The sequence below is a fragment of the Lissotriton vulgaris genome, chromosome 4_1 (genome assembly GCF_964263255.1).
Source record: "Lissotriton vulgaris chromosome 4_1, aLisVul1.2, whole genome shotgun sequence".
Taxonomy (NCBI): Eukaryota; Metazoa; Chordata; class Amphibia; order Caudata; family Salamandridae; genus Lissotriton; species Lissotriton vulgaris.
This window is the reverse complement of record NC_141691.1, coordinates 1,871,327,789-1,871,338,925: the sequence shown is the minus strand read 5'-3', so window position 1 is coordinate 1,871,338,925 and position 11,137 is coordinate 1,871,327,789. Positions and strand designations below refer to the sequence as shown.

The 11,137-nt window shown below is 45.1% G+C and overlaps 1 protein-coding gene across 1 annotated transcript in view; it reads left to right on the top strand.

Annotated features, from left to right (window-relative positions):
• The first annotated feature begins 688 nt into the window (after positions 1–688).
• The window catches only part of RNF139 (ring finger protein 139), a 50,072-nt gene continuing 39,623 nt past the window's right edge, over positions 689–11,137 (top strand). Inside the window, exon 1 of the mRNA XM_086966194.1 lies at positions 689–1,006. Within this exon, the coding sequence (XP_086822320.1) occupies positions 850–1,006 (157 nt within the window). The 5' untranslated portion in view covers positions 689–849. The remainder of the gene's footprint in view (positions 1,007–11,137) is intronic.

Sequence of the window (11,137 nt, the reverse complement as noted above, 5' to 3'; positions counted from 1 at the left end):
GACGCGTCATCGCGTACACGCTGGTAAACTAGAGCGCAACACCACAAAGAGTATATCCAGTCGTAGCCCTTCCCTATGTATATAGAGAACTCTAATCACCAGTCTCTTCTTTCTGTGACTTTACATCATGTACATTTGCAATTTTTTTCTTTATTTATCTTTTATGTAACGCATGTAATCCTTAGTCCTTATGTTTTGAAACTGGTTCTTATGTAAAGCGCTCTGACACCTTCGGATAAAGTTCGCGCTATATAAAATCGAATTAAATAAAAAAAATAATACTTCCTGATCACTCATAAACTATCTCAAAATGGCAACATAAAAAAGAGGCAAGTGCCGCAGGTGACTTTCTTTCACGCAAAAAATATGCGACCATTTTGAAGTGTACTTGTTTATAAGGGCTAGGAAACCAAACCACAGTCTTACGTTATAGAAGGTGTGTACGTTATGACCTTAATTTCTTTTAAAGTCGCCGAGCCATAAAACGGTATCCTTTTAGTTGTACAGTTTAGTCCATGTCGTTTTTCTTCAGCATATTGCCAATAAATAATCTAAAATAATGCAATTATTGTGTCACATTTAAATGTTTCTAGCCGTTACGCTTTCTTCGAAAGTAGGTTTTGCATTTTAGAAGCTGAGGATTGACGTGTTTGTCCTTCGTTAGTGTCTAGCGGTGACAGGAGAACCAGGCTGCGCCCAATTATGGCGTCATGAGAGGTGAAGCCGGCGTTCCGGGCCTAGCAACTGCGGAAGGCGATAATATGGAGGCGGCCCGTCGGGCTGCGGGGGAGGTGGGCGGCACCGGGGAGTAGTCGTGCCGCTGCGGCTCCCCTTACCCCACCCGCTCCCATGGCGGCCGTGCCGCTGGGCGACCGGATCCGCGCCGTGCTGGACGTGGCGCTGCGGGTTCCCTGCATTTTCATCATTGACGCCATCTTCAACTCGTATCGTGAACCGAGTGCGGGTCGCCTGGATATCGCTGCCCAGATCCTGCTGCGTCTCTTGGGTAAGCAGTGTTTACATCTGGGAGGAGAGAGTGAATGCTAGTCGGGGATAGGGGGCGATAGGGTTCTCTGCTTATCTATTTTCTTGATCTACAAGCGTCGGTCTCCATTAATTAAGACACCCTTGCTTTCGTAGATAAGTAATGCTCCTTTGATTGATAAACGAGAGCCGGCTGTTGGTATGGGCGAGCAGTGCCTAGGACCAGGGAGTCAAGCTTCAGATGGGCGAAAAGAACTGTCCAGTAGACAGCAGCGCCACTGTTCTTTGGCTCCAGTGATTTCGTTTAAAGTGCTACTAATAGTTTTTAATGTGCCACAGTCGCTGTTTTAGTACCCTATCGGCCGTCTAACTTGTCACCCCACGCATCTATCTCTAACCATATGTGGACACACATCAACACTCCCCTCCCTAACCCAGCAAACGGTTTTAACTAGCCTCACAATGCTACGTGTGTGGGAGTCAGGTGACCTGGAGAAGATGCGTGTTTTGAGGCAAGTTGTTGACCTGATGTAACCAGCTGGAGTTTGGCCGGTGAAAAGCGTCTGTTGTTACATGTTATTCCCCAGCAATAGCAAGGGCAGCAAACATCTTTTTCGCCCTGGGCGCTACTGGAGCAAGGGTCTGCTCATAACACTACAGCGTGTTTATTTATACCACAGCACGACTGCTTCGAGCTTAAGTACAACAGTTTGCTGTTATGACTGGAAGGCATTTCTCAAACCGCACCTTCATTGGATTGAAAACCCGATATACTGTCTTTAGGTCATTTGACTTTTTCTATAGGGACCCAGGGCTTTGTTTTTTAACTTCCCCCGAGATCATTTTGGTCACAATCCTAGGTGTAGGGGGCAGTGGGGGAAACCACTCTAGTTTGGGGGAGTGGCTCACGAATTTGGCCTTCTTTGACTTTCCACGTGGCAAATCAGTCGCTTTATTTTTTAGGTCTCGCCTTTTCTATTCCGAAGGAATGGGAAATGGAGAGAATTCAAGTGCTCAAAATACTCGTGAAACCAAGGGCTTTTTGTTGCGTTTTTCTTCGAGTTCACGTGGCCACAGGCACGTGCTTTTGGGCCATAAACTTTCACGGCCATCTGTTCCCCAGCTCCAGCACCTCCCCTCTCTCCCCGCACACAGCCTTACTTGGATTTCTCCTCCCCCGCCAGCTTCCCCCAGGCCGTGTTCCCTCCCACCTTTCCTCCTCTCTGTCTCCTTTTTTTTCCCCTTCATATTCACGTGTCTTTTAGGGCCGCAACAACCCGCCTCCCTCTCCCCTCTTCGGAATATTGGTTCTACCCCAACCCTTATAGTATAGTTCACCAACATTTAGCCAGTCAATCTTCCCCAGGCCGTGTTCCCTCCCACCTTTCCTCCTCTCTGTCTCTTCTTTTTTTCCCCTTCACTTTCACGTGTCTTTTAGGGCCGCAACAACCCGCCCCTCCCCCCTCTCTTGCGCCCGCCACTGCAGAACACTTTCGATTTCATCATTTTTTTTCCCCTTCGCTTTCACGCGATCACTTTTAGGGCCGCCACAACCCGTCCCGCCCCCTTCTCCATCTCCCCTCTTCGGAATATTGGTTCTACCCCAACCCTTATAGTATAGTTCACCAACATTTAGCCAGTCAATCTGAAGTATGCACTTTAGAAATATAACAAATGCATAATTAAATAACGCACAACAGCTAAGAAACTTGGAAGAAGCAATGCACAGGGAAAGAAGAGTTCTATTCAGTGTCAGTGAAAATTCCTTTTGTTTAGTTCTCATCCCCAAAATCCCTCCTTGGATGTTGACTGCCAGGAAGATAAAAAGTAAATCATTTTTTTTGTTCTAAATTTGTGCCAATCTTTCATATTTGCGTGCTGCGTCGTACCATGTTTTTTTCTCAGCAAGGCATTAAATTAAAGTGCTGCAGCTGGACTAGCACAAGTTCTCCACTCTCCCAGGCTCCCAATAAAAGGGGGCTCTCTTCCTGTTTACAACTGTGTTTGATGAAAGCTCCATTTGTGCTGCATGGCGTGCTGCTTTTCAGCTAGAAAGAGTGACCTGCAATGCTTCAGTGGCGGCCCCTCCTGCAGCTTTCGTCGCTGCTTCGTGAACTCCACTTCCCCACCGATCCTCTTTATCAAGGGTTGTCAGACTATGCTTTTTAACCAAATCTCGGCATGTCCTAGATGTTGGTGTAAGTATTGTTATCTATAGACACGCAAACGTAACAGCTGCATGCTGGCTGAGCTGTGTGGATGTATGTCAAAGCCGACACCCATAGTATGATAAGACAAAGTCCTGGTATAGCGTGTCAATATTATGAATGGTTGCCAGGCAACTCGGTGTTGCCCCAGTGGCTTACACTGATGCCGTAGGAGTAGGTCACTTCGTAATTACAAGTGCCCATTGAATACAGACTTCCAACCTCGGTTTCATGTTGTTTTACGCGCCTCTGGAGTGTGGATACTTAGATGTGATGTACAGTGCCCCATTTGAAAGAATTGGTGACCCTCCGCAGTGCAAAACAAGCAACCACCGTTTTGGAATACAAAAGGAGGTTGAGATGTGGAGCGTATGAGTGGGACAGCAAGCTACACATCCAATCAGTGCAACCAAGCTGCATTACTACAGACAATGAAAGCATGGCAAGATATACTCTAAAATTAGTGTTACTAGAATTTTCAGAGTGGGCGTGCTCCCATCATAACATAGCATACATTTTTATTGATCATTGTCAGGTGTATGCCTGCACTTTATCCAGTGTCTCATATTTAAACTGTGCTTATTGTTGGGCTTCTGGCCTCCATATGTCTGTAAATTATTAAGATATGCTGATTATGGGACTGGCCTGTGTTTGTTTTTTTATTATCTTACATGTGTAACTGTTGTAAGATGTGCTGATTGCGCAGCTCATTGGAGTTTATTTTTTATTAGGGTCTCTTGTAATCTCCTAAAGATACGCATCTTTAGTTCATTGCTTTAGAACATCTTACTCTTTCGTGATGTGTGTGTTTCGTACCTTCTGCAGGACCACTCTGTACTTCTCTGTATCACTGTAACTTTAGTATAGGCACACATTCAGCATCACACTGCAAATGACTGCTGGACTGAACAAAGCCATCATTTCGACGTCCTGTGGCACACATCCTCATGCTCATAGCCAATAGGTCTCGCCTTTGGGACCTTATAAGTGTATGACCATGCAACAGTTAATGCTGTTGCAGTAAGGATATTGTGCTGCATAACCAGTTTTTCTATTTTGCCACTATTTTATCTACTTCGGACCATTGCCATTATAAATTACAATCACTTTTATTTAAGTATTAATTATTTAAAAAAATTAAGTCATTGTTATTTGTAATATCAATACATCTAAGTCACGTCAATACAAAACATGTGGCATTACAAATGCTGAAAGTGTCACATTTGCTAAAGTTAAAAGTATTGGCATTGTAAATCACAAAACATAAATGTCATTTACAAAACCAATAGCTTCAACTTTCCTACTGCGAGACCTATTGGCAACGCCAGTGCTTGTTTTACATGTCTACATTTTACAACCGAGAAATTAGAGTTTTTAAAAAGAAAATCGGGGGAATGCTTTTTGTCTTCAGTGACATATGTTGAACTAGCGGGAATTTTAGACGGGAAACCGGCAAAATAAAAACATTTTTAGCTTAAATAAATGGGAGTCTCCCGTGTGAAATGGCCCTGTTGGCAAGTATGTAGTTTATAGTAAGCCCTCCTTCTGTGCGAGACTATCCGCGTGTGAACGGTGGCACGCGTAGCGACTAGTGACTTGTAATTTCATTTGTTTCATAATTCTTGCGTTTTGGCTTAGAATTCAAACACTAAAAAAATTATTGGGAAGCAATGAGAACGATTCTACGTTGCATTTGAGAGCAGCTTTCAAGAGTTATAGAGCTTAGGGTTGCATGATTTAGAAGCCAAAAGGGTAAATGATCTAAATGTTGTATCTGGAGCAGAAAGGTCAGAGGCACTAGGTGCATAAGAGTTCATTTATGATTTAAGACGAGAAGTTATAATTTGGTGAGCAAGTGAAAACTTGGTAAAACAAGATAGTGAATGTAAAGTATTATTACATTGGGCAAAGCAGATGTTGCCTGGTACATGACACCCCACAACAAGTAGAGGACTCGTCATCGTTATTCTGTAAGATGACTGGCCTGGGAGGGTTAAGCGACCACTCGATGATCACACCCAAAAGTATGACGTCAGCAACTATTCTACTCACTCGTGCTGTTCATCCAGAGTAAATTGTAGGAATCAGAATGTTGGTGCAACACATGAATGTTCATCAAGCTGCCTAAATCAGCAATTCATGAAAAAACATAAAGAACATTAGCTACTGTGATGTATTAGTGAACTTACTGCGCCTTCTAGAAGGGGGTGAAATAGGATTATACAACTATACTTTTTTTATCTTAAAGTATCAAAATCTTATTAGTTTACACATGCAACAAATAAATGCCTTAACTTGGGGACAACAGATACAAAATCACACGAGTATATTAATATGCAATGACACAAGGAAAATTGATTTTTTTGTATATGATGTGTGTAAATAAGAAATTAATGACTGCCAGATTGCTCTTAAGTAAGACTGGCCATTATTATATTTTAATAACTGACATCCCTAGTCCACATAGGTCTAGAATCTCATTCCTCCAGTCCCTTCTGTGGGCGCCATGTACCCCTAAATTTTACACCCTAAAATACATCTCAATAACCCACCCTTGGGTGAATGAGTCAGCATGGTGTTAAACCTCAGTTTCCTGAGGCCTTGTGTCCCAAGATAAGGTGCAACCCAGTATGTCAAAATCTCAGTCAAATAAAAAAGGAATGACCCAACATGTGTCCTGTTGCAGATTTAGACACTTGTAAATTACAAAAACTTAAAAGGTACAATGCATAGTATTTGATTACAAAAACTGCTAGGATAGAGAGAAATAAAGTGTCATAATGACTATCAGTCCAGAAAATGATAAAGGAAAATGCTATGTCGCAAAGTGTAGTGTAGGAAGCTGGCTTTGTATGTACTATGCCAAAGTAAGGTATAGTGTATACAAAGTCCAGGGAGTCCCCAAAGGTATAGCAAAGGCTAAATCAGGTAAGTGCTAACCACTCTCTTTGTGGTAGTGTGAGCAAGCAGTTGGGCTTATCTAGAGGGTGTGTTAGGCATTTATTGTATTCACTCAATCAAGGGCTGGTTACACACACTCAAGAGACAGAATTCAGATCAATTAGGTAAGTATGAAAAAATATATACTTGTTTAATTATGGAACCAACCAAGACTTGGCACAGTAGAGTAAAATATACTTTCAAATGCAAGACTGTTAAAAGAAATGCAGTTGTGCTTGAAATTGCAATTGTTACAGGTTTGTATCACTTTAAAAATGCAGTTGGAATTATACAGTCAGTACTTTCTGATTACCTTTTTAGCTACTTTCGGATTATTTTGAGTGCTGGGTATGGTATGCCTAGATACCATACCTTAGAATCTCTACATACAAGGTCAGTACCACTTTTTATACTTTGCAATAGAATTCTCTTTTCTTCATTCAGCACAATTCAACACTTAGACATTTTAGGCCCAACATCTCTTTCCATAGGTTCCAATGGGAAAAAAGTGTTAGTGGTTTCACAGGTAAGTACGCAACTTATGAGGGTGAGTTTTGGGGGTTAGGATTAATGTTCCACAAGGTCTAGATGGGCACTCTAGTTGCACCACCAGCTGCACTAGGACGGCCGGGTGCAGAGTGCAGGGGCCTAATGTTAGCCAATGGGGCTAAGGCGGCCTTCAGTTAGGTACTGCTGACGAGCAGGCCACTCGTTTGTGGGAGCAAACCTCCTTGGGTTAAGGTCAGCACAGGAGCTGCACCACCAGCGGCACTCTGGCAACCAGGTGCAAAACAGACAGGGATTCTGTGCTTTCTAATGGATACTTTGTTGCAGGCGCGGGCAGGGAGGCTTCCTCAAGGCTAGAGAGGTAAGTTGGGGTCTGGTGGAATACCTGGATACTGTTGGTTGGGCCACCCAATACTGTGGGGCATTTGGTTCTAGGGTATTTTCTGGAGTCTGATTTTCTTACTAGCTCCGGTCGGGGGAACCCTTCAGGTTGAGGCTGCATGTGTCATCTGGAGGCTTGAGGGAGTTCGGGGTCACCAGATCCAGGTCAGGATCGCTGGGGAGACGACCTAGGGGTGTTGAGGCTCTCTAACTTGGGCTGTGGGTATCGAGAGCAGAGTGGTGCAGAATCACGGAGTCTACAGAATCCAGATTCTGGGTGTGAGTCTTTGAGCAAATCCGGTGCTCACTGGGGACAGTCTGTAGGAAGGTTGCAGAGCAGGTCCTCCGGCTCTGGGGGTTGCTTGCTGCTGGACTCAACAGGGTTCTTGCTGTAGGCAGGTCATAGACTGGACAGGCCAGTAGGGCTGGGGCCAAGGCAGTTGGTGTCCCCTTCTACATCCTGGGTCAGCACAGCTCTTCGGTCCTTCTTTCTTCCTCAGATTTGAGGAGGCATGGTTCAGGGCCAACCTAAGAAGTAGATTTAGAGGGATTTAAAGGGGTGTGCAGATTGGGAAACAATGGGTCCCTTCCTTGGGGTGGGGACACCCCCATTATGACACCCTCCAGTGGGAGGGATTATGAGCCTCTTCCTAATTGGCTGGGTCCCCTCATCTTTAAGATGGATGGGACTGAGATGTGCTTCCCCCTCGCCTCGCCCACCTGAGGGGTGGGGTTGGCAAAGGTGGGCCACCTATCTACCTAGCATGGATTCCCTGCCGATTGTCCCACCCAAAGTAAGGGCCAGAACTGGTGCGAGCAAGTTGCCGGGGGCAGCAAAGCGGGGACAGTGTCTAAAGCCGACAGGCCTTTGAAGATTACCTTTGTGGACCCAGACTATCCCGGGGGAGGAAGCGTGACACACCTGCCCAGGATCGGCTTTGTCTCTGGACTCAGTGAGCGGAGGCTCTCTACCCAGGGGTCCAGAAACTTGTCTGGTGGTGGCAAGTGGTAAGCGCCCTGAGACCTCACGGTGATATGTGCGCTCTATCAGAACATCGGACTTATGACTTGTGACTTAAATGGCAGGTAGCCACATTCATCAAAGAAAGCTCGTGTCTGACACAATTTAAATGGTCCTGATGAAGGTGGTGATAGTCTAAATCCACCGAAACATGCTTTGACCATTGACTGTATGGGAAGCCTATATGACAACACACCAGTGAACAACTTCAAGATTAAATTATATTACATAATTGATGATGGGAAACATCATTTACTACGAAGGCATCACCACGCATAACGTTTACCACGGTACACTTACCACGCAAACGTTTTTTCAACTCTGGTGCCTTCCACGACCGTCTTAACCACGTTCTGCGTGGGTTGGGGGAAGACGTGGTATTCCTTCCAGTCGTTCTGCGTGGGGTTGGGGTGTTGGGGGGGGGGGTTGGGGGGGCTGGGGGGTCCCCCCCCTCCCCCAAAAAATAACAAGCAGGTTACTTAAAAAAAACGAACATAATTTTAGAAGAAAAAGGAAAGAGCCTCCCCCAAAGACGTGCCGTGTACGTCAAAAAAGCAGTCCTTTTTAGGTTTCGACCTGGCCGTAGCACCGCAGGTGCTACGCCCAGGGCGAAAGCTTTTGTTTACACTATGGGGAATTGAACACTCCCCTTCTTCAATTGGCTAGCTCCATAAATGGAGGCTAGCCGTTGGAAGACATCAGCGTCAATCCCTTTCTCCCGGTCAGAACGCGAATCGTGGGCGTTTCTGACTATTTTTTTAAATCCCGCCCCTTGATGTCGTGTGTCCCGGGCTGCGCTGTGATTGGCTGCCGGCCCGGGACACCCCCGCGACGTCATTTCCCGGGCCGCGCTGTGATTGGCTGCCGGCCCGGGACCTGACTTGTTTTTCAAGGAGGGACGTGAGGACCAGTTGTTGTCCTTTCCCCGGTTTGCTTTGTTTCGTAGAAGGCACTGTCCTGCTATGCTGTTTCTATAGGAAAGAACTGCTTTCGCTCGGCGTCCTCTCGGTGTGTCACTGTGCGACACCCGCCCCCCTCTGTGTTCAATGACTGCTGCAGCAGGGGCGTGGCTATGTCTTGAGACAGCCACAGCCCTGCCGCAGGGCAACTGCAACTTACACAGGGCACTCTCTCGGAGAGGAGGAGGAAGTGGGGACTTCCGACTCCGGTGAGTGTGCTTTATTTTTACCGTGTCCTGAATGAAAGAGGTCCGAAATGTCCTAACAGAGGAGGGTAGGGAAAATCTGATGAGCCGACAGAACAAGGACAGTCTGAAGCACTGCAAAGAGAGATCTGATTTATTGCCTCAGAGAAAAGCGGGATTTCCATGCAAATCCTTGTTGTTGTTTCAAACAGTGATTATATCTCACCAGGGAGGCGCGTTGTGTTCATTCACGACCCCTTTAAATTTGCAGAGGCCACCTGTTGCTCAGGCAGTACATGCGATACAAGTGTACCCGATAACCTCGTGTTGTTTACAGTGTAACTGTCGAGCTTCGATGTTGGCTGTTGTTTTTAATATAAATATATTAGTGAAGCCTCTGAGGTTAAATCATCCAGATTCGACACTTCATTCTACAGTTTCTCGATTTCTGATTTTTGTGTAGCGCCGACAGAATCCAAAGACATGTCAGAGTGCTTTATAGTGACCAAGGTTCTATGGTATTAGGTTTTTAAGTCCACGTCATTGCATCAAAGCTGGCCCTTTCATGCCACTTGGTACGAACTGGTATGAGCATATATCATTGCACAAAGATTCTTAAAATTCAATTTTTAGTGTCTAGGTTCCAGTTTGTTCAATGCCATGTTTTTTTGCGAGTCCAGCGTGGGATTCTATTTTGTGTAATATTTCAGCAGCTGGTGCTCTGTTTTCTTTAAGACGAATAGTAACAAAAACTGTGACCGCCTCAATTAAAGGGAAGTGCTCACTCATATGAGCTGAGTGAGCATTCATCACCTACATAGACTCTTAATTAACGCCGACAGGTCGCAGTGCAGTGACGAGGACAGCTTCTAAACCAGCAGCAGCAAGCGGATGCTTATGTCTGTGCTAAGCTAACTGATCAGTTTAGGGAACGCTGCAAAAATATCAACAGCAGAATGTTATGGTGGATGTCAGTCGTCTGACAAAGAAGGCTTGAGGGGTTCCGGTGTTAAGTGCTCCTCTCTGTTCACGTTCACGTGATGGACAGCGCGCTTCTCCTGGTTAACGTACAGACACAACTATCGAACTGTAACAGCGAGCCTATGCTCTAAATTTATACTGCAAGACTGAACAGATTTTTCTGCTTGTGCAAAAGGCTGATCCTGTGCGTCACCTTCTGCTACCCCTAGCCGCATAGGGTTGCAATGTTTGTTTTGTTATGGAAAGTGGCTGTCGCCAGCGTCGGACAGGCACAAAAAATAGTCCCGGAAACGAAAATAAAAGTGGCTTCTGTTAGCGAAGCAGATAGCTAAACTATCAATTTTCCTCCCTTGTCATCCTAAGCACGTTTTGTGTTGTGAGTTTTCTGGATAAAGAGGCTGTGCTTATATTTTTCATCCTCTCACTCTCCTTTAGTGGTTACACACTTCTACTTGTTCGCCAGTGACCTTAGTATTCAGATGGCCTTGACTTACCACATTGGTTCACATATTATTCTCCAATTACCAATTTGACTTAGTCCACTGCCCCAAAGTGGATGTTTTTCACGTTTTTAATGTCTCCTTAAGGTGCCCTGTCATTCTGAGACCAAAGATGATACGTGTAAATCCGTGAATGTCCTTGCAGTACAGTCAAGTTTGTTGAGCCTTACTTTTACCCAGCTGTTTGCTCCTTTTATGTCAGCAGTATAGAACCCCACGTGGTCTCTTTCCATGTTCTACAAAGACCATTGTATTCGAAATGGTGTCTGCTTCATAGGCAGCCATCGAGAGACTCTGTTAGCTAGATGGCTCACTGAATAGCTATCTACAAAATCCTGCCTTGCCTTACACCACGCCACACATTGGAAATGTGAACTTCTATTTGGTGCCGCATTAAATTAGATCGACAAAGCTAGTCCTCAGTTGATACACTCAACCCTATGAAAGACATCACAATTTAGTCAAGTTTGTC